The sequence below is a fragment of the Carex rostrata genome, chromosome 2 (assembly GCF_964058835.1).
Source record: "Carex rostrata chromosome 2, lpCarRost1.2, whole genome shotgun sequence".
Lineage (NCBI taxonomy): Eukaryota > Viridiplantae > Streptophyta > Magnoliopsida > Poales > Cyperaceae > Carex > Carex rostrata.
Genome location: NC_135919.1, coordinates 10,467,772 through 10,490,310, shown reverse-complemented (window position 1 = coordinate 10,490,310; position 22,539 = coordinate 10,467,772). Strand labels below are relative to the sequence as shown.

The 22,539-nt window shown below is 38.6% G+C and overlaps 3 protein-coding genes across 8 annotated transcripts; 2 read left to right on the top strand and 1 right to left on the bottom strand.

The window, feature by feature from the left end:
- The first annotated feature begins 687 nt into the window (after positions 1 to 687).
- Positions 688 to 6,750, top strand: LOC144574089 (uncharacterized). Of its 3 annotated transcripts, XM_078323961.1 has the most exons (6): positions 688 to 841; positions 1,106 to 1,205; positions 2,628 to 4,466; positions 4,591 to 4,749; positions 4,819 to 5,578; positions 6,022 to 6,750. In XM_078323961.1, exons 3-6 carry the CDS (start codon positions 2,639 to 2,641, stop codon positions 6,530 to 6,532), a joined length of 3,258 nt encoding a protein of 1,085 aa, XP_078180087.1. In that variant the 5' UTR covers positions 688 to 841; positions 1,106 to 1,205; positions 2,628 to 2,638; the 3' UTR covers positions 6,533 to 6,750. The 3 variants fall into 3 exon arrangements, with proteins under 3 accessions (XP_078180087.1, XP_078180074.1, XP_078180082.1); XM_078323948.1 differs by having other exon boundaries at positions 4,591 to 5,578; XM_078323956.1 differs by lacking the exon at positions 1,106 to 1,205 and having other exon boundaries at positions 705 to 841; positions 4,591 to 5,578.
- A 2,122-nt stretch (positions 6,751 to 8,872) lies between these two features.
- On the top strand, positions 8,873 to 16,526 carry LOC144574069 (uncharacterized). Of its 3 annotated transcripts, none has more exons than XM_078323936.1 (5): positions 8,873 to 9,084; positions 9,244 to 10,444; positions 11,473 to 13,653; positions 14,060 to 15,672; positions 15,721 to 16,526. In XM_078323936.1, the coding sequence occupies exons 2-5, from the start codon at positions 9,244 to 9,246 to the stop codon at positions 16,018 to 16,020; spliced, it is 5,295 nt and encodes a 1,764-aa protein (XP_078180062.1). In that variant the 5' UTR covers positions 8,873 to 9,084; the 3' UTR covers positions 16,021 to 16,526. The 3 variants fall into 3 exon arrangements, with proteins under 3 accessions (XP_078180062.1, XP_078180052.1, XP_078180044.1); XM_078323926.1 differs by having other exon boundaries at positions 14,060 to 15,864; positions 15,910 to 16,526; XM_078323918.1 differs by having other exon boundaries at positions 14,060 to 16,526.
- A 1,374-nt stretch (positions 16,527 to 17,900) lies between these two features.
- Positions 17,901 to 21,937, bottom strand: LOC144574062 (nuclear transcription factor Y subunit B-3-like). Of its 2 annotated transcripts, XM_078323905.1 has the most exons (8): positions 21,461 to 21,646; positions 20,779 to 21,011; positions 20,150 to 20,279; positions 20,034 to 20,039; positions 19,239 to 19,316; positions 19,077 to 19,124; positions 18,268 to 18,335; positions 17,901 to 18,145 (listed from the first exon to the last, which is right to left on the bottom strand). In XM_078323905.1, the coding sequence occupies exons 2-7, from the start codon at positions 20,994 to 20,996 to the stop codon at positions 18,309 to 18,311; spliced, it is 507 nt and encodes a 168-aa protein (XP_078180031.1). In that variant the 5' UTR covers positions 20,997 to 21,011; positions 21,461 to 21,646; the 3' UTR covers positions 17,901 to 18,145; positions 18,268 to 18,308. The 2 variants fall into 2 exon arrangements, 1 of the variants encoding a protein (XP_078180031.1); XR_013518124.1 differs by lacking the exons at positions 17,901 to 18,145; positions 18,268 to 18,335; positions 19,077 to 19,124 and having other exon boundaries at positions 20,034 to 20,279; positions 20,779 to 21,001; positions 21,461 to 21,937.
- Between the last annotated feature and the right edge of the window lie 602 nt (positions 21,938 to 22,539).

Below are 22,539 nucleotides of genomic sequence, written 5' to 3'. Positions count from 1 at the left end.
GGGTAAGGATATAGATAATGACTATTTTGTATCATTATTCTATAGGATAATTATAAAATTTAAATATATATTCAATTCAATTTTCAATCCATCTATTATATTCGTGTTTTTAAATTTTCATTATTTATAAAAAAAAACAATTTAGTTGGAATTGATTGCACATTTATTTTTATTTTTTATTAAAATGCAATTACATATATGAGAAATGAGAAATGAGAAATGAATGAATTTTTTATGTTTAATTTGTAAAATATAATAAAACTAATTATTATCTTAGTATTATTCGATATTAATTTGTTATTGTTTCATTATTTGATAATATTAATGGATAAAGGTAGAATAAGATTAATTTTTAATAAGTATAAATAGAATATGCATAAAATCAATTTTAATATATATATAAATATGAAAATGCTTCCATCTGACCAATACCGCACCCATTGACACTCTCCTCTTACCTTTTATGGTGGATAGTCTATCCGATAGAGGATACTTGGTCGTTCATTCATGCACTATCGCTTCTCAGCTTATCCAAAGATAGGTCCAATACTCTTCTCATGGAATTCTCATGCTGACCAGAAGAGGCCTGACAGGAAATATAACGGCCCAAAATTAAAGTCAATGGGTCTCTATCTCTTGGCCCTAGTTTCTATTAACGCACACGCACACGCACACTAGAAACCATTTACAGCCCCAACCCTAAACGAATTCTAACCGGTAAAAACACTTCCAGACTCGTTCAGTGATTCAGTGGCCGTTTCCTTAGCTGTTTTTGGCGACTTTTTAGGCTCCAGTCCTCTTTCCCCGGTGTAGCTCGATTCTGCGGAGTTGCCAAAAGAAGGTGAGTTAACTAGTCATTTAAATTAGTCCGAATTTGGATATGGATTCATGGCTAATGTTCGAGCTTCGGGTTAGGGTTTGAGGGGTCCTGTACTCCTGTGAGAGGCAAGCTGAGAGCAAAACTTACTGGAGTCGTTGGTGTGGTTGTACTGGAGAGCAAAACTTACTGGAGCTTTGGGTTTAGGGGATGTAGTAATGAAGGGGTCTCTGGAGAAAGAAAATGGTTTGGTTCATAGGTGGAGGCTCACTGACATAGACCATGAAGGAGTTGTGGTGGTAATAATCATGCCTGAGTGTAAATTAACTGGAGCAGCAAAAGAACATACATTGCTGGAGCGGGGATCATAGAGTTAATACTGATTTAGGTATATTCTTAAGTGCTATAGGTAAAAATTAAAAATTACAAGAGTAAAAAGGGCATGAGCTTAAGGAGAATAGTGGTTAGTGAGAGAGGCGGAGCCAGAATTTTGAACCATGGAGGTCAATCATATAAAATTTTTCTGCGGAGAATGGGGGTTAATTTTTACTGTACCATAATATTTTACTACAAATTATATAGAAAATCATACATAAATACAATTTAAAAAAGGGGGGGGGGGGGGGGGGGGGTTCAATTGACCCCTATTGGCTCTTCTTCAATTTGCCTCTGGTTAGTGAGCTTGACCTAAAAAACCATTGGATTAGCTTTAGACAAATTCGAACCGTTGATCTTGATCTACTTGATGAGCCAACTATTTCAAACTTTTCATTGTTTGAGTTAACTTTTACAAATGAATTAGTGTGATCCTTTTTTCAATATTTTTTAACCCGTCGATCTTAAAACATATTTGTAATTAGAAATTTGGAACATAAATTGTTTGTCTCATCAAAACGATCAAGATGGGTTGAGTTCATTGTGTGAAACCAACACAAATCAAGCTCACAAACTGCTTGGTGAGGGTATGCTCATACTAGCTTCACTCGAATTGTAATATATGCTTGTGCTTGATTTTGAAATATCTATAGAAATGTATATTCTCAGGAAATATCTATAGAAATGTATGGTGTTTGGATGCCAAGCATGTTTACCTCCTATTTGCATGTACTCCATTTGCTTGCATAGTCAGATTGTAGACAGGACAGCTAAATAATGTCATCATGTATTTCTCTACAACATGTATCATACATTAAATTGATTACTCACATTTTATAATGGTTCTAGTCTTCTAGATGATTCATTTTTATGGAAACAAAGTAAAGAAGGTTTGCAAGCTTTCTAACAATGTGAAGAGACGAGATACACCCACAATTCCTTTTAAATATTTTTTCTTGCCAAGTGTCAACCAAGCCTATGAGCAAAGATATAGAATTATCTATAGAAAATAGTGCAACAATGCAAAAAAATAGTTCTAATGTATGCTGGTTCACATAACTGAAAAAAAAAAATGTTAACCCAAGACCAAAATTATTCTTTCCAACCCTTAGCTTGCCTTTCTTTTATATTACCTATTCCTCCTTCCTTTCAATGAGGTGTAAAGAAAATAAATTCTACTAATGGGCAGCAGCCCCTTTGCACACTCAAAATGAAGTCCATAAGGGAGAGAAGCAAATCTGTTTACTATACTAGTTGTATAATCTCAAGATATACATAGGAGATCGTATATATTGTGCTTGTTGCATTTTTTTTAGTTTGATTTCTTTGCTAATTTTTAAGAGAGATTTTTTGTATGTACTGTTTAACCATGACCACAAAACTTCTATCAGTACCAGTGTATACCAACTGCTCAAATTTTTTCATGTTTAATCAGGAAAGAGGATCATGAGAGAAGCTAGAGTGGCACGAGCTAATGAAGTCGATATGCAAGCTCATGGTAGAAGAGACGAGCGTCATGCAGTGGAGATAGAACCGCCAAAAACAGAGATTACCCCAGAAAATTACCCCTTTTTTATCCACCAGTTTTTCTCCCAAGAGAAGGGAAAATTTGTCGTTTCTGATCTTGTCTGGGGTAAAGTGAAAAGTCACCCTTGGTGGCCTGGACAAATAATTGACCCATCTGATGCTTCTACACTTGCTATTAAATGCCATAAAAAGGACACATTATTAGTAGCTTATTTTTGGGATAAGTCCTTTGCATGGTGTGATGAGTCCCAGCTGAAGCCCTTCTTTTCAAATTTCTCGATTTTTGAAAAGCAAGTAGGTTCGGATGTATTTACCAGTGCGGTTAAGAGTGCATTAAAGGAGGTTTGTAGACGAATAGATAATGGAACAATGTGTTCATGCTTAAATGACAAGTCATTATTTAAGGTATATCCAAAGATGGAAAATGCTGGCGTGAGGCCAGGGTTTGACTCCTACACTGTTGATAGAGGCAAGGTTGTAAATTCTTTGAACCCTAGGGGGCTAGTTGGTTTAATCAGGGATTTGGCATTAGACCCAGACAAGGGCACAACTAATAAGCTGTTGCTCGTTATGTCCAAATATCATATTATGGCCTTTCGTCGATGGATGGAGGTCATGTTAGATCAACAAACCGAACCAGTCAATGTACAAACTGAGAGTGTAAATTTGCCAGAAAATATTGTTTCACACCCAGATGTATCAGTTCCTGAAACTCCCGGTACCACCACTCCTGTTGTTAATTCAAGTACTGAGCAACCCAAAAGAAGGAGAGGCAGACCGAGAAAGACTGTTGTAGAACCAAAGAAGGTTGACACAACAACTATAGAGACCTCATCAGATTTGTCTAGTAAAACAAATACCGGACCTGAGAAGGTTTTAAGTGGGAAAAGGCGTAAGGTTGATTTGACACAAAGACCATCTGACAAGGGTTTGAGTGGATCTGATAATATGCAAAACTCATCATATTGGTCTGAAATGAGCCTACGTGTCCAGGCTGATGCCATTTTGGCCGCATCAGCGGCAAAACGACCAGTTATCATCCCAACAGTAGATAAGAAGTCTGATGAGTCCATTCCGACTGCACTGCTGCTTAGCTTTAGTAACAAATTTTGTAAGGTGCCTTCGGACATGGAAATTCTCCGGATGTTTAGCCAGTACGGGCCTCTGAAAGGAGAGATGGAAAAGGAGGTAGAAGGGAGTCAAAGTCGTGTTAAATTGGTCTTCAAAAAGCGTGTTGATGCCGAGATGGCTTTTGGTAGCTTAAGGAAGCAGAATGTGTTTGGGTCATATCTTCTTAGTTATCGGCTTGTTGACTTGCCATCTGAGGTCGCTGAGAGCAGTGAACAGGAGATGGTTGAAATCAATGGAGAGGATCATGGTCTCTTGAAGGAGATTACTGAAGTGCCCCGTGAGATCAACCCGACAACACTGCTTCTATGCTTTAGTAACAAATCAGGTAAGATGCCATCTGAGATGGAACTTATCAGGATGTTTAGTCATCATGGACCTCTGAAAGAAGGGGGTGTGGAGAAGGCGGAGGAAGGGACCACATACAGGTTTAGGATTGCTTTCAGAAAGCATTCCAGTGCACAGATGGCTTTTTCTAGCTTAAGAAAGCAAAATGTGTTTGGGCCCTCACTTCTTAGCTATCGGCTCGTTAGTTCGCCAGTGGAGGTATCTGAGAAGAGTGTACAAGATAAGGTTAAAACACCAAACAAAGGGGTACACAGTGATTTGGAGGTGCCAGGTCAGTTGAATCTTCTAACCTTTGCGGATATTCAAAACTTAAAAATACAGTCTCTCATTTTCGGAGCATATTTTCTTCTTTTTTACCTTTTTTTTTAATCTTTCTCACTCTATGCCTTCTGTAGCTTTGAAGGAAAACCTGGCTCAGTTGAGCAGGCCAATACTTGCTAATAGAACTGAGAGACCAGTTAATATAGCTGTTGGTCTAGCATCCACTGTCCGATGTGACGTTGTTACTGACATTTCGGTCGATCCATCGAGCATTGAACATGACAGTAGTCCAGGTGAAATATCAGTTGCTCCTTCAAGCATTGTACAATGCATGAGTGTTGATGAAGTTTCAATTGCTCCAGTGATCACCATCTCAGATGACAGAGCAGTTGATCCACCAAGCAAAAAACAAGGTGAAGTTGCTGTTGTGACATCAGTCGACCCATCAAGCAGTGTGCAAGATGCAGATGTGACCGGGTTATTAAATCCGCCGAGCTCTATTCAGACCACTGAACTTTTAGTTGGTTCATCATGCACTATAGAGGCCTGTGAAATGTTGGCCGACCCGTCCAGTACAATGCAAGGAGAGAGCCTTGGTGGGATCCCGAACGATACATCAAACACAGAAGGCAAGATTTTTGGTGAAATGTCAATTGTTTCCTCGAAAGTTCCAGGCGAGGGTGGTGGTGGTGATGAAATGCCAATTAATGATCCTTTAAGCAGTGGAGAAGGCAATACTATTGAAGTACCAATAGTTAAATTACGAACTGAGGACGGTGAGGTTGGTGGTAAGGGTAAAATGCCGAGTGACTCGTCAAGCACTAGACAAGAGGATGCTAAAATTCTGATTGATCCTTCAGGCACAGGACAAAATCAAGAACTAAGCCCAAGGAAATCAGATAATTCAAAGGCCGAAAAGCAGGCCATGGCACTGGAGAACTCTAGGTTAGCCCAGTTAAAACCAATTACCAACGGGTCTGAGTGCACTCCCCCCAGGTCTGTAATTTCGGGTTGTAGTACCACACCTTCACTCCAAAAGACCTCTCCTTTTTGGCAACCTGTGGAGTCATTGGAACTTTTCACTCATACCCCTCAACAGCCACATTTTAAGAAGCTCGACGGGTATTATTGTTGTTTACTTGTTTCTCTATTTGCATATTTGTGTCAATGGAAACATTAAAAGGGATCTTATTTTTGTCATTGCAACTTTTTTGGGCGTCAAGTAAACTCCAGACCTCAACAAAGCATCTTTGTACATCAAAACAATATTTTTAGGCAAGAGCATCTTAGTGGTTCAAAATTATAAATTGTGCATCCCTGTCTTGGCAAAATATATATTTTTAAGTTCTAATCTAGTTGTAAACCATTAAGAAAAATGAATAAGATCCAATTTACTGAAAACAAATAGATTGTAAATCCTTTGGCCTGGTACCTGATACATTAGACTATTGATACCTGATGTTTATCAAAAGAAAAACATACCTGTTTACATTCCCCAAAAAACTGAACCGTAGAACCATTCATCAAATTACAATACAAATAAGACTAAAGCTGTAGCATCACAGGTACTGCGATGTGATACGTGACGGTATGGCTCTTGGTTTGATGATCGCATATGCCAACCTGGTTGATTCATTAAAAAACCTCTCCTTTGATGATGATGTGGCTGTCATTGAAGAGAAGTTTACCTGTCTTGAAACGCTAGAGGAGAATGGTTTTAATGTAGATCTGATACGGACTCGTTTGAACCGGATCCTCCAGATAAAGAATAACCATGCTGCATCCCTGTTGAAGCATGCCAAGCTAGAGAAAGAGCTGGCTAAAAAAGAGAGTAAATCAATGAGCATGCTCAGTGTAATTGAGAAAATCAGGTTAGATTTGGTGAAACTCGACGAGCAAATTAAAGCATTGACAGAGCAAAGTCGCACACTGGTGGCCGAGAAAGATCGGCTCTTGGAACAAACAGTTGGGAATGGTCAGGAAATATCCAGGCTCAAAAATGAGCTATCTAGTGTTAGTAGTGTGGAGGGATCAGCCCGTGAAGAGTTTGCACGGGTGTTAGCAGAGCTGTTCTGAGGTGGCAGTGGCAGGTGTTTCAGGAACCTTTTATTCGTTAATTATAAGTAGTTGTTGATAATACTATGTAGGCAGTAAGCATAATGTTAGATGCCTTTAACTGAGGGCTTTTGTGCAAATGGTTAGATCCCTAATTTAAATATGTGCTTGCATCGTAAATGTTGTATCTGACTCGTGACTGTTTATTAGTGCTTCCGATCTAGAGTTCTCGCTCGTTAGATATGATATTTTTTTCTATTGCGTTGCATGAGCGAAGGGACTAATACAAAGTTTAGAGTTACTAAATTTTTCATATCAAATTCGTAATATAATACGAAGTATTTATTTAGCGTTTTTAAATGCAAATACAACAGTAAAGACTTTATTATATGGTCCGTAATTTTTAAGTGATTGAATAAACAGTAGCCTCGGCAAATTTCTGAAAAAGACGAAGATTGATATTGAAAGAAATATTAACACAGTTTGCGTTGCTTTTATTAAGGTAATGCAAAGATAAACACAGCAAGTGAAAATTTCGAGCTTGTGTCAAGCTTGACTCTATTTCAATTTTTCTAGTCAGATTTGAAGTCGACTCAACTCGACCAATAAACATACTAAATTGAGATAGTGAAATCCTTCAATTTATTTTACCGTTTGCTATAAGGTCAGGATTTTATTAAACTAAATAAGCTAATAAAAAATTACTATAACAAAAGGGCTCCGATAGGACCGGGAATTAGAACAGAAGGTCCTTTGGGTGCCACCTCTCTCAGGTCTGTTCGGATGCACCGGATTACACGGGATAGGATTTGACGAGATTAAGAACTCACTTTTAAAAAAGTAGAAACCCACAAGTACGAATACACACATCATTTATTATGGAAATATGTTAAATTAAGTGTTCTGTTGTACAGTGAGATTAGTCGTAGAAAATTCTATTTTTCTTTTTAATATGTTTAATAATATACAATTTTCTTTATTAATAGAATTATCAATAATGCAATTAAATTAATTAATTAAATAATAACATAATATTTCTTATTAATTATTATATTATAAAATATAAATATTTTTTATAATTAATTCAACCTACTAGAAAAGAAGACATACATCCAGATTAATAAAGACTTCTCATTTAAGAGCAAAAATACAAGATATGAAGAAAATTAACTCCAGAAAACAGAAGTGCATCAAAACCAAAAATATATAATCAAACTCAAGTTTGTAATAATACAAAATGTCTAACAAACAATTTAAAATTAAAGCTAATAGTTGGCAGCGCACCGATTGAAAAAATCAAAATTGAATTGGACTCAATTTTCATTTTTCCACAAATTTACATTGTGTGGAGAATAATTTAGGAAAAATTATAGAAATGCATTGGACAAAAACCGAGCATCCAAACGCCCGATTTTTTTATTAATAGAAAATAAATAAATAAAATATCGAAAAAAGGGATGGCTTTTGAGTTTTATCGATATATAGGTAGATCGGGATGGTTTATCCCGTCCAGCTACAGTGTTCTGGTCGGGATAAACCATCCTGTCCAGATTAGTGCGTCACTAATTTCGCTTAGTAGAAAAAAAAAATTCTTGGACGGGATAGATTATCCCGTTCGATACTGTAGCTTTTTTTTTTCTTTTGTTTCTGGTTTCATCTTAGAGAATGATTTTTTTTTTCAAAAAAAAACTACAGTACCAGATGGGATAATTTATCCCGTCCAAGAATTTTTTTTTCTACTAAGCGAAATTAGTGATGCACTAATCTGGACGGAATAACCATCCCGTCCAGAACACCGTAGCTGAACGGAATAAACCATTCCGACCTAACCTGTATTTTGATAAAATCCAAAAGCCATCGCTTTTCCGATATTTTATTTATTTATTTCTATTAATAAAAAAATCGGTCCAAACGGATATGAAAATTATAAATCCAATTTCCTCAAAACCCATATGTTTCCATTATAAAACTACACATCCGAACAGCCCCTCAGTGTTTCACCCAAGCCCAGCCCAGGGATTCTGGCTTTTTCTGTACGCACATACGATTTCTACGTATTTTAACTTATACGAACCAATCAATGAATCAAGAGACGCAAGTGACTGGTCAACAGCAGGAGAAGAATATATATATTGAAAGGAGCAATGAATGACAGACGCGTCGACGACAGTAGAAATTTGTAAAATGCCTTACTGTAATGTATTTCACTAAAAGTATCGAAAAAGGACAGCGCCAATTGACGCCAGCCATCCTTTCCAACCTTGTTGGATCCTCGAACTCCATTCCTTTGTGTCTTTCAATGAAACGAATTACTGTCAAGACGGTCCCACAAGAGCTTCTTTGGATATGAACCAGCTTGGTCCGCAGTCTCATCGATTCGCCATAGGAGAATTCGAGCTTTCCCCCCCTTGTTCTCTGTCGCTCTCATCTCGTCTCTCAATTACAGACCAACACAATCGAAAAAACCAAACCCAAACCCTAACAAGAGAAGGCACTCTATCTCCTATACTTAGCTCTTGATCCAATCCAAACGACCGTACTTCACTTATGCGCACTGAAACACTCCATGCCAGGTATTTCACTCGTTCGCAAATTTTTTTTTTGTGGGAAATATGTACAATCTAGGGTTTCTTGATCGAATTTTCTTTTTAACGTACTCTTCGTGTTCTCTTGCCGGGATATACAAATTTTCTCTAGTGTTTAAATTGTGTTTTGCGCTCAATTTTTGCTAGATGAGTTCAAATCTGGCTGTAGATGAGCCTATGGCAGCCGATCCAGCTAAGAATCCGGTAGGAGATGAGCCGAGAGTGGAGAGCGCTGCTGTAGAATCGACTGAAGAAGTTGAAATTAGGGGCTCTGTTGAAACTACAGAGGAGAAAACGACCGTTGTGGTTACTGAGACGAAAGTAGAAATTTTAGGAAGTGAGCTGGGGAGTGAGAGTAAATCTGCTGGAGGTCTTCAGGGGGATGATCTACTGGAGGTTTCTCAAAGGGAAGAACCCAGCTGTGTTGAGAGCAGTTTTGTTGGTGGTGTAGAAGAGGGGAATGATCCTACCGAGATATCACTTCATGATTTGACTGGTGGTTTAGATATAGATGGGAAACCTACTGGAGGGGACATGGAGGAGGTAGTAATGGAGGCTACTGTGGAAAATGAAATGGACTTGGTTCCCAGCTCAACTGAAATAGCTGGAGAAACTAAAGATGGATTGGTCGGTTCACTCTCTGATGAGCAAATTCAAGTTCCCGAGAGTAGACCTACTGGAACAATCCTGGAACAACCGGAACTGGAGGGATCTATAGACAAAGAAGCTGGCTTGGTGGAGGGAATCCAAGAGGACAAAACAGCGGAAGATGCCGGGGAGTATACTTCTGATAAAGAATTGGGTGAAGAACATGAGAAGGAAAGGAGATTGGTTGATGGGGACAAAACCGCTGACAATTTGGAAACCCAGATTACAGTTGAGGTGATCAAGGATGTAATTACCCCCATGGAAAAGGTGATTGAGGCTTGTGATACAGTTAAAGTTCTGGAAGAAGGTGCTGAAGAATTGTCAGCTAAATCCGCAGCAATAGGTCAATCAGAAGAGGTGACTGAAAAAAACAATGATACAGTTGAAGAAAGTGAAGAGGTGGTGAAAGAGGCCATTTCCGACCCCTGTATTGAGCCTATGGATGTGGCCCCTCAAATTGAGTCGTCTGCAGGCCCCACGCAAATTGTTGGAATTGAAGATGTTTCAGCGTCGATCTCAGAACAATTGGCAGAGGTAGAACAGCCTGATGCTTTAGTATTAGAAACCCATGTACCGATGGATATTGACGGTGCTATAAATTCTGAGACTATGGAAACGGAATCAGGGAAGGAAATTGGAGGTGATAATTGGAAGCTAGATGCTGAGGAGGTCGGCGCTGACCAAGAAAATTCCAAATTAGGTAAGTAACTCTTGATATGTGGAATCGCCTTAAGAAAATTTTAGGGCAGGGTGGGAATTGGAGGGGTTGGTAATACACTTTCATACTGCTTTAGTGTGTCTTTGAAAGGTCTGCAACTGTAAAAACTGGTACTGTCCGGTACTGTGGTTTTTTCTTCTTCTTAACCTGATCGTGTTTATTTCTCTGAATTTTTTTTTTCTTCCTTTCTTCTTCTTGTTCTTCTTTTTTCCCCTTATTCTTTTTTGGGTTGGGGAGGGGAGGAGTGCTGATTGCCTCTTTTCTCTGTGGTACTTATTTGGTTTGCATCCTGTACTTCTTTATTCCATAGTCAATGTTCTCAAAATCACAGATTTTGTAGTATGTTATGATTTCAAGATTTTAATATGACTTCTAGTCACGGTGACTATCATAATCGCACAGAATCATAGTATAAGTGGGTAAGATTGGGTAGAATTGAATAGAATTACTTGGGATTGCATAATCACTATGCCAGAATAATTTTACTTGTACCTTTTAGTCCATATCCTACATTCTCTTTGCACCAACTATAATTAAAAGTATTTAAGTAATATTTGGAATCATATTGTTAGAGCTGAAAGAATTCAGGTCGTATATTATTCTGTCAAAAGCTGCATTTGTCTTAGTGGTCAAGCCAAGTTGCTATAAAAGCATGCGTCATATGTTCTTGTACTTATTTTCTAGATTTAAATTATAAGGTAGTGGTGCCCTTTAACATGCTAATACACTTCATGTTCATGTTTGACAAATACAAAGGATTTGGATTATGTCATTATCTCCATTATTTTACTCCTGAGTGAGAAAATTTAAGATAAGTAGCACTTTTCACATTCTAATCCATGACTCCTGTGATCTTCAATCTGGTTTGATAATATGATTTAATTCACTGCTGAATGATATTATGAAAACTATAGAACAGAAAAATAAAAAGACCCACCCTTTATTATTATTATTATTATTATTATTATTCTATTACTGACCTCGCTTCATTATTGTGTATAACATTTCAGGAGAGAGTGGCCCATGCAAAGAGAAGAAACCTGCTTCTAGTTTGGAAGAGAATAATATTGCACATGCAGATGGCAAAGAAGCCGTTGTTTATCATAGAAGAGAGAAACATCAGACGACCAAAAATGCAACTCCGAGCCCTGAACTGCAGAAGGAAGAAACAATCCCTGGTGAAATTCCTATCGCATACAACCTCCCATCTGTGGAGAATGATGGATTTGCAATTTCTGATCTTGTCTGGGGTAAAGTGAAAAGTCACCCTTGGTGGCCAGGTGTAATTATAAACCCGTCTGATGGTTCAAACCTTGCCATGAAATATCAAAAAAGAGACGCCTTTTTAGTGGCTTATTTTGGGGATAAGACTTTTGCATGGTGCGATGAGTCCCAGTTGAAACCCTTCTTTCCAAACTTTTCACATTTTGAAAAGCAAGCGAGTACAGATGCATTTTCTAATGCAGTTAAGAGTGTATTAGTAGAGGTCTCCAGAAGGTTTGAGGTTGCTTCAATCTGTTCTTGTTTGGATGAAAAACTGTTTGCTAAAGAAGTCTATCCGAAATTAGAAAATGCTGGTGTCAGGCAAGGGTTTGTTAACTGTTCTGTTGATAGATACGAAATGGTAAAATATTTTAATCCCAAGGGGCTGGTTGATTTTATTAAGGATTTGGCGCTGGATCCTATTAAAGTCACGACAGACAAGCTGGAGCTTGTTATGGTGACATCTCAGATAAAAGCTTTTTACCAGTCAAAGGGTTACTCTGTGCCTCCAAGGTACCAAACTTTTGGGCCTCTAGAAGACTACATTGAGCCAGTGATTGTATTATCTAAAAGTGAGAAATTACCAGAGAACTCTGTTATGCAAGTACAAACCCTGCCTGCTGTGACCTTACCTGATGTAACTCCTAGTGTGATTTATACTCCAGTTGAACTGGGAACTGTTGAGAAGCCTAAAAGAAAGAGAGGTCGGCCTCCAAAAAAGAAAAAGGAAGAAGTAGACATTGAGGTGCAAAAGCCCCTTTCTGAGTTGGTTCAAAAAAAGGTGCACTCTAACCTTGCAAATGGGTCCCGGTCCAATTCCAAACCTGAAAAAACAACTACTGATGAAGAAGACTCAGCCTCTCCTCTCCCTTGGAAAAAGAGGAAGGAAGTTTTGGGATTTGATCTTGTTGAGCATGAAAATCAAGCACAAACACCACGTTCCAGCGGGTTTGGCGTTTCTTTCAAGATAGGAGCGTGCATTAGCAGGGCAGCTAGTCGGCTTACTGGGTCTGGGTCCGGTTCCTCACCTCTAATAAGCACACCCAAGGTTGACAATGCCGATTTTGATGTGTCAAGTGATGATGAGACTCCTGTGCTCACCACAAATGAGGAGAAACGTGTGAGAAGAAGGCGATTAAAGAAGTACCACTATTCTGACCCAAATGACGTGCTATCACAGCTCTGTCTTGTAGCTACGGGTCCCAGAAAAGAATATAGCTTTTTGGGTACTGTTGTTAGCTACTTTACAGACTTCAGAAATTTCATTGTAAACCCTCCCCCTTCTACTGAGATGGATCACGTACCAGAGAAGGTTAAATTGAGGAGGGGCCGGAAACGCAAGGTCGATCTACCTCAAATTACATTTGACGAGGTTGTTACCCCAACTGACCATATGCAGGATTCATACTGGTCTGATATGATCTTGTGTGGCCAGACTGAGGAACCAAGCTCATGGCCAAAACAGCGAAAGAGAAGGGCTTTCATAGACACAAAGCAATTAAAGCTTAGTCCTGGGGGCCCTGATGCAAAACGGGCCCTGGCTGTGGCAGCAGCTGCGACAAAGCGATCTATTATTCGAGTGGAGGAGAAGAGGTTGGATGAGTGTAATCCCACTGCACTGCTGCTGAGCTTTGGCACCAGGTATGGCACGGTGCCGTCTGAGATGGATATTGTCCGGATATTTAGCCGGTATGGCCCGTTGAAAGAATGGGAGATGGGAAAAGTGGAGGGGAGTGCAAACAGGGCCTGGATTGTATTTAAAAGGCGTGCTGATGCAGAGATGGCTTTTAGTAGCTTGAGGAAACAGAATGTGTTTGGGCCGTCACTTCTCAGCTACCGACTTGTTTATGAGGTGCCTGAGAAGAGTGAGCAGGAGAAGAAGGTTGGAGCACTAAATGGAGAGGAACATAAGATTTTTGATCTGCAAGGTAAGTATAACTTTCTAAATACTTTAGGATTCGTTATCATGATATGCGCTGGTTATATGGTAATATATATGAGGGGATGGATTTTTTAATTTTTTTTTAATATAGCTACCTAGCCTCCTATAATATCTCTGATGAGAAATAGTCATTTGGCTTTAATATATCAGCTTATATGGGTATGATTTGTAGGGTTGAGGTATAGACCAACAGTTAAAACCTATAGTGTTGGCAAGGATATTCTATTTAAATTTTCACTTATCAGTCATGGAAGCGCAGGTTTTATTGAAAAAATCATAAATGCCTTGTAAATTAGAATTACAGTCAGGTTGAGTACCCTTTGACATTGCTTGTTAAGGATGTTTGTGTAATCAAAGTAGATGAAGCAAAACATTTATCTTTTTACCTGCAGCGCCAGAAGAAACCGTAAATCTGCCAAGTGTCACAGAAGTTGATTTATCGATCAATGTTGAAGGTGTAGATGCCAATGAAATGTTGGTTGATCCTTTGAGCAATGTTGAAGGTAGTGATGTTGTGCAAGGTGATAATGTGGACACGACACCAGTTGATCTGTCAAGCAATGTCGAAAGTGTAGGTGCTGATGAAATGTTGGTTGATCCATTAAGCAATGTTGAAGGTAGTGATGTTGTGCAAGGTGATAATGTGGACACGACAGCGATTGATCCTTCAAGCAACATCGAAAGTGTAGATGCTGACTTATTTTTGGTTAATCCTTCAAGCAATGTTGAAATTGTTCATGTTGCTGAAGGTGATTATATGAATGAGGTACCAGTTGATCAATCAGTTAATGTAAAAGATGGACATGCAGTCGCAATGTCAATTGATCCTTCAAGTACTGCTCAAGTTGAGGCTGTTAATGAAATTTCAGTTGACCCATCGAGCAACATGCAAGTTGATACTGAAACCAAAATTTCAGTCGACTGTTTGAGCACTGTGCAAAATGAGGCTGTTGATGAAATTTTTGCTGATCCTTCAAGCACGGCAAAAGTTGACGCTGTCAGTGAAGCAGCAGTTGAGCCTCCAGTCATTGTGCATGTTGAGGCTGTCGGAGACGTCTCGGTCACTCCGTCAAGCACAGTATTAGAAGAGGGTGTCGGTCAACCATCTATGAATACATCACGCACTGTGCACGTTGATGCTGTCCATGAAGTGTTGGCTGATGAATCAGGTTCTGTGCAAGATGACAATGCGGTCGTAGAGACGATCAATCTACCAAGCACTGAACAGGATGAGGTTACTGTTGCAAAATCAGTTGGTCCATCATGTGCTGTACAATGTGTGGCTGTGTCATCCAATCAGTCGAACACTGTTCAGAACAGTGACATAATGATCACTGAGTCAAACACAATGCAGGACACTGAAATAATGGTCACTGAGTCGAAGACTGTTCAGGACACTGAAATAATGGTCACTGAGTCGGATACTGTGCCAAGTCAAAATTGTGGTCAGACTGATCCACCGAGCATTTTGTACAGTGAGATCATCAGTGACGTTTCAACTGTTCCAGCAAATGCTGAAGAAGGCGAGGATGTTGGTGTCACGCCAGTTGAGACCATTAACACTGAACAGTGTGAGGCGGTAGGTGAAATGCCTGCTGAGTCAGCTAGCAGTGAACAAGGCATCCAGGATGGTGAAATACCAGTTCAACCGTCAAGCACCAGAGAAAGTGAGGCTGTTGATGAATTGTCACTTGAGCCAGCTAGCACCCGGCAAGGTGAGGTGGTTGGTGTATCTCCAGTTGAAGCATCCAATATCAAAGAAGGTGAAGTCCCTAGCACTGGAGAAGGTGAGGCTGTTGCTGAAATGCCAGTTGATCCATCAAGCACTGCCCAAGGTGAGGTGGTTGGTGAACCTCCAGTTGAAGCATCCAGTATCGAAGAAGGTGAAGAAGTCACTATTGGATTGCCACTTGATCCATCAAGCACTGCGCAAGGTGAGGTGCTAAGTGAAACACCAGTCATGCCAGCTGGCACTGAACAAGTCGAGGAGGATGAAAAAGAGCAGGTTGAGACAGCTGGCACTGAACAAGTCGAGGAGGATGAAAAAGAGCAGGTTGAGACAGCTGGCACTGAACAAGTCAGGGAGGATGGTGAAGAGCAGGTTGAGCCAGCTGGCACTGTACAAGTCAAGGCGGATGATGAAGAGCAAGTTGCTCCAGTTGGCATGGAACAAGTCAAGGAGCATGGCGAAGAGCGGGTTGAGCCAGCTACTAAACAAGTCAGGGAGGATGGTGAAGATCAGGTTGCACCAGCTGGCACTGAACAAGACAGTGAAAGGCCAGTTGAGCAGTTGAACACTGAAGAAGGTGAGGTGGTTGGTGAAATGTCATTAGAACCGGCTAGTGCTGAGTAAGGGATGGTGGTTGATGAAATTCCAGTGGAACTGTTAAAATTGAACAAGGTGAAGTCACTACTGAAGTATCAATTGATCCATCAAGAATTGCACATGGTGAGCAGTAGAGAGGAAGAGTCGGTAGAGACCTGCTTGTACGGCTGAGCTTTTTACTTGGGCATATATGTTGTATATGTATCTATCTTTTAGCTGTAAAATCTGTGGTACTGTGGACAAGTCTGTTTCTTTAAAGGTAGAGTTTTAGTTTTTGAATTGTTAACTAGATCTGTATAATGCGGGGAGCGGAAGCTTAGAAGGTCCAGATTAGAAACAAATTTGCTTAATATGGAGTTTCCATTGTGGTCGCTGATAGTTCGTTAGTTTCTGTTAAAAAAAATAGACTTTTTTATTGTTAGTTCTGCTTTAATTCCAATTGAGTTATGGGCCTTATGGCTGACAGTAACTGCCCAAATTATCAAATATTATTAAAATTATATTTGGATTTTCACATTTTCTAGAAAAGAAAATTTCATGGGTTGCCCATTATTTGTTTTCTTTCTGGTTCATGGGTTGTACATTAGTCTGGGCTGCTTTCCAATTAGGTTGTGCTTTTTACACGGATAAGTTTTAGTTGTTACGATTAGTATCGTGACCTCTATTAAGCATGATTTGCCGAATATTCATTTCTATTCTGAGTATTTGCTCAATTTAACTGAAAAAAAAAAAAAAAAAGCTTGTTATAAGAGACTGCATCATAAAGAAACGTGACAAGTACATTTTTATTATAATAGATAGAAGAAATGGAGGAATTCTAAATTAAAACGGAAAATTGAAATAAGTTTTTTTTTTTAAAAAGAGATTATGATTTTTCTGTGACTCTGGTTGGTAGAATAAAAATTTTAGGGATATCTGAATAGGAAAATCTAATATAGCAAAAGCTAATGAATAAGAGTTTGAGAGAATCATTGGAGGTTGGAAAATTGAATCGCATGTCAAACTAAAGATGTGATAGATGCACTAGTCACCAATTTAAAATTTGGAAAAATATGTGCCATAATATTGTTTGATGTCTAAAATTTGCCAGATTCTCGTAGCATTCTTTTACTGGTTCCTACGATGGCAACTTGTGTCTTCAAATGAAGCACGGGGCATTTGTGAAGATATGCCAGTTTCTGCCAACACGCAGCCTAGCGTAGCCTAACTAAAATATAATGCAGAGTGAGGCTATGGTAATATAAATATTACAAAGTGACCCGTACTATAGATTCATATATCTTTATTTTTAAAGTTCAGATGACAGATCGAAAGCGTTAAAACATTTATCTCCATATAAAAATATGCTTGAACATCAAATTTTATATATTTTTTAAATTGTTTTACTATTTTTTAGATAGATAAAAAAATCACTTGATCTAACAATTATGTACAATCCAAAATCAATGATTTTCACACTAAAAAAAGTAGTAAAAAAATTCTAAAAAATGTAAAATTTGGTCCCCGAGTACATTTTAATATGAAGATCATGTTTAATATTCAACGATTTGGATCGATTGTTTGAACTTTAAAAATTGAGATATGAATCCATAGTACAAGTCAATCCATAATGTACATATTACCTCGCTCAAATAACGTATCACCATATCAATGATGTGCTGGATGCTGCTCTGTGTTTCCCTGCAACGTAGACTACATAGCACAATGTCAATTCTGCGATCTCATTCTAAAATCAACAGGACAGTCACAGCTCTTACAAAACTCAATCACACTTTTAGAACGGTACATACAACTGTAGAAGGCTATGCAAAACATTTTCCTCACAAGACCAGAATCTGCAAAATACACAGGCTTGAAACTAAGCTAGACATGATTTCAGGGGTAAGCATTGAATACACTAAAGCACATATTCATCAAGTAGCATTATTCCTCCTTAGTTAGAACATTCAAAGGCCACTGACAAAAACAATCATGTTATGGTATATACAGACCAGACAAGCACTCAAGAGAGAAAAGGACTAATCAACAATTATAAACAGAGATATTACAATAAAAAGGCACCCGAGAGTTTGCCAATACTCACAGATAATTAGTTTAAGCAAATAAGGCTAACGTCTATATTCCTTCAAATGACACCACAGCTACTTCTTCCCTACCAGAGCAAAATTTTAAACAAAAAGTACAAGATGTAAGTCATGCATCCAAGCAGAGGCAGTTCTAAAACAACCATTTACATGAATATACTGAAAACTATAGGCTAGAAATAGAATTAACCTGAACACACATTCAGCAGTCGCACCAAGTGGCAAATGATATTAGTTTGATACATCTCCATTATGATACTGAAATAGCAAAATTACAGAAAATAAGGTCCAATCAGAAAAGAGACCAAAATGGAAGATATCTTTACGGCCAAGTTTAATTGCTATTGCTCATGAATTGTGAAAATTGTGAAAATTGCAAAAGAAGGATTTATATTAAATTTTATATGTACAGCCCAGGGTTTGGATCTTAAAACAGAGATGAAGTACAACAAAGAAAACTATGACAGTAATTGCTATTGCTCATGAAGAGAATTTAGGAAAGAAGGTCACTGACGTTTACATTGAACATACGAAACTTCTAGTTCAAACAATATATGAAAACCATTGGTCCACCACGGACCAATATACTAGCCCTAATAAACAGAATGTCAAAAGACTCCTCTTAGTTGCTGATAAGCAAAATGCAAGAAAGGAGTACTCAGAAAAGAAGGATATATGTACCTGATGTTGCATAAAGTAGGTTCCCTGGGTGTAAGTTCAAAGAGAAAAGCATTCAATTACAAATATTTATCTAAATCTACATTTGGGGCTAATGGATCCACAAATCCCACCAAGGGCAACAAAGACCTAAACACGGTCCACCATAGACCAACAGGCCAAACAGTCATGAAAAATGCATAATACATAATCAGATAGAGAACAATAAAGTGACATGACTCAAATGTTTGCCCCCGTGACAGATTCAAATGCATGTATCCTTAAAATTCATAATAGAAAAATTTTAACAAGCAAAATATAAAGAGAGGAGAATTTGGTCACCTGAGGTTGCATATAGGTCATTCCCTGGGGGTAGCCTGCTTGCCCCATCTGACAGAAACATGAAAAAGGTGCTAAATATCAATTTATAAAAATAATATAAAAGTAGGCAGAAAGAGATAGAGGGGGGGGGGGGGGGGGGGGGGGGGGGGGGGGAGAGCAAACCCCTTGAGAACTAGAGCTCGCTTGACCTCCTTCTTTCTTAGATCCATCTCCACCTTTGCCAGATACCTTAGTATCACCCTATAAATAATATTCCAATTATAAATTTAGTTATGTACATAATACCTCTAAATTTGAAACAATATATACATTAAAACAATTTTTCTATTTTTAAATAAGACACTAGATTGTGCAAAAAGCAACATAAAGATAGTTAAGAGAGACGGCTATAAGGCAACAAAAGAATTATTGGTTCAGTCAAAAACATTCCACAAGTCTCATCAAAATATCCCAGCCTGTCAATTTTAGCTAGCCTTTGTCAAAAAGGCACGCAACTTTAAGACTCTTTCTCTACATTTCTAAAGCACCTATATGGTAAGGAGGTCAAGATTCGGAAAAATGGAATACCAATGTAAAAGGGGGCATTTCATAGCAAAGGACAATGTAACACAAATGGCAAAACAAAGGTGAATGGGAGTCTTGAAAATAAAATTGTGCAAAGGATATTGCAAGTGCCAAATATAATGACAAAACAAATGAACAGATACAATGAACATTGTATGCCATTGTAGAGAAAAAAGACTCAGTAGGTAAATCCAGGTTCATTCTGGCCTACTAACAATAATTATCAAAGGAGAAGAGAAGCAATAATTGACAACAATAAAAATGCATCTTATTGTCACCCCCTTGTATACTCAAATTAAAAAAATATAAAAGAATTCTGCAGCTCGTTTCTACACCTCTAAAACACCAATAAAGAAAAACTTTGAACCAAAGTACATAAAGAGTATCACATACCTCCATCTATAAGAAGTTCCCATGAGAGTCAAATACATGAAAAGGAAAAAGGAAGGCATCAATATCAGACTGATGAATTACATACAAATGAATGACAGCAAAAAATACGATATAACCTCTCTGTACTTCTGCAAGTAGAGCTTAAGAGGCTCGATGTAATCTTCAAAGCCAAGAGTGGCCATGGCCCAGAGAAGATCGTCACCATTGATAGTCTTCCTCTTCTCTCTCTGGCACTTATCACTAGCCCTGTAATCAAACAACAATTCCGTTCTAATTGTTAATAAAAAGCCTGTCTGTCGAAATATTAGAGTAAGAGAGGTCATGCAGCTAAATGGAAATCCTAATCTGTAAGAAAGAAAATGTAGAACTACTCTTCCTTATGTCGAAAAAAAAGGTCCTTGTTGTCATTTCTCAGAAATTCAAACTCGACAATTTCACCTACCCCCAAAACCTATTCACCCACCTGAAGTGTACACACAAACTTGCAAATAGTCCCACAAGCACACATACCCACACAAAAATTCACCCACCCAAACATGCTCACAACACAAACCCAACTTGAACCAACACACTGCCGCACAAATACCTACATAATTCACACATATCATAGAAAGAGAGAGGCAGCCTCTGCGAAGCTTTCAAAAAAAAAAAAGAGAGAGAGAGAGGCTGCTGTTAATTTTTTTTAAAAAAAAGGTGAGAGAGAGCCTCAGCCAAGGTTTTAAGAGAGAGAGAGAGAGAGGCTCACTCGCTAGTGATGAAACTAATGAACTCAGAGACACACTCTTGAACAGTTTCCTTGGCATCTTTGGCAATCTTGCCATTGGCTGGAATTGCCTTCTTCATGATCCTGCTAATGTTTGCAATTGGCAGAAACCTGTCTTGCTCTCTGACCCCACTTCTTGGGCTCCCAGCTTCGCCACTGTCCCCACCACCGCCTGAATTTTCCTGGACTGGATCTGCCATTTGACCTGGTTTCAACTAATTCACTAGATTAGATATTTGGGTCTCAACAGTATAGTGCAGTGTGCAATGATGGATTGACTACCTTGTCTTCTCAAGTCCTTGCAAACCCATCTCTCTCGGAACCTTCTAAATATCAGTAAACCCTATAGTTTACCCCTCACTTGTGCCACACTAGATGATTTCTGATTTAACCTCAAATCAACATTGACAGATCCATCAATAGTAAATCAGTTTCAACAATAGATCTGACAAGGAAATGATTTTGAAAGCAAAAGAAATGTCCTTAATACTCTTTCCAAATAAGAAATTTGTTCTTTATCTACAGCTAAATACAGCTAAAAAATCCAAAATATTAAGGGGATCCAGAATTCCTCATCTAGGAAAAACCCTAGATCGAGATGAGGAAAGAGAAAGAGGAGAGGGAGAAAGACCGGAGTGTGAGCGCGAGAGAGATTTATACATACCTGAAGAGCGCGAGTGGAAGAAATAGGGAACGGAGGAATCTGGTTGGTTGGTTTGTAAATTTGCGCGCGAGAGGAGAAGAGCGGTGGAGAGGGTAGAAAGGGGGAAATCGAACGATCGGGAGAGAAGACGCTGCGGATGCGAATTGGGGGAGAGACCTTGCTTTATCTACACCGTCCGTCTCACACTGAGCCTACCTCCCTTTCGTTAATGCTTCTCCACCGACCACGTGGACCATCCTACTCCTCTCTGTTTACACAAACACTGGAGATGTCCATTCTTCTCCTTTAATAGAACTATTGAAACCAACTCAAGTTGGAAAAACAGCAACTCAAATTCTATTTGTCGTAGAGGTTATTTCAGATTGTATGAGGACTAGTTTGTTATTGTGCGCACCCGTTCGGATTGAAATTGAGAGATGGACGGCGGAGGGTATGAGGAAAGATTCAAATACTTAATCAAATGGGCAGCCTTTGCTCACGTTTTATGTGCACACATGATCTCACCTCTGTTTACACAAAGCTAGAGATGATGACATAAAAAATGAAATCTAATCTCTCCTTCTAATTAAGGAGCTTAATGTCTAAATTCTGCAAAAATTTTGATTTTTTTTTTTTTTTTTTGAAATGATGATCAGCCGTTGAATTTTCAGATCGCACATAGATGAATTTTTCAAATTATGAGCTTCAACACTTAAGTATGCATTGGTCGCGCCGTATATGATCCCAGTGCCCGTAGACCGCGCCTCTGAACCACGGTACAAAGCGGGTTCGAACCCAGTTGAGTTCTGTTGGTGCCAAAATTGTTACCACTACACTAGAGTTCGCATGTGTTATCTTGTAGATAAATATAGTATTTAACTATTTTTCTCTACAAATTTGATTTAAATTATCTCTCTTTCTTATTAAGGAGTTTAATGTTTTCTACTACATAATTTGCTCTCGTTGCTGTGCACAGGCACGATTACTAGTAGTTTGTTATGTGTATGCGCATTTAAAATTTTTATTTTATATAACGGCACTGTTCTCATCGTACCTATATAGATGATTTCATATCAGAAACTTTTTTAAGTAATCAATTT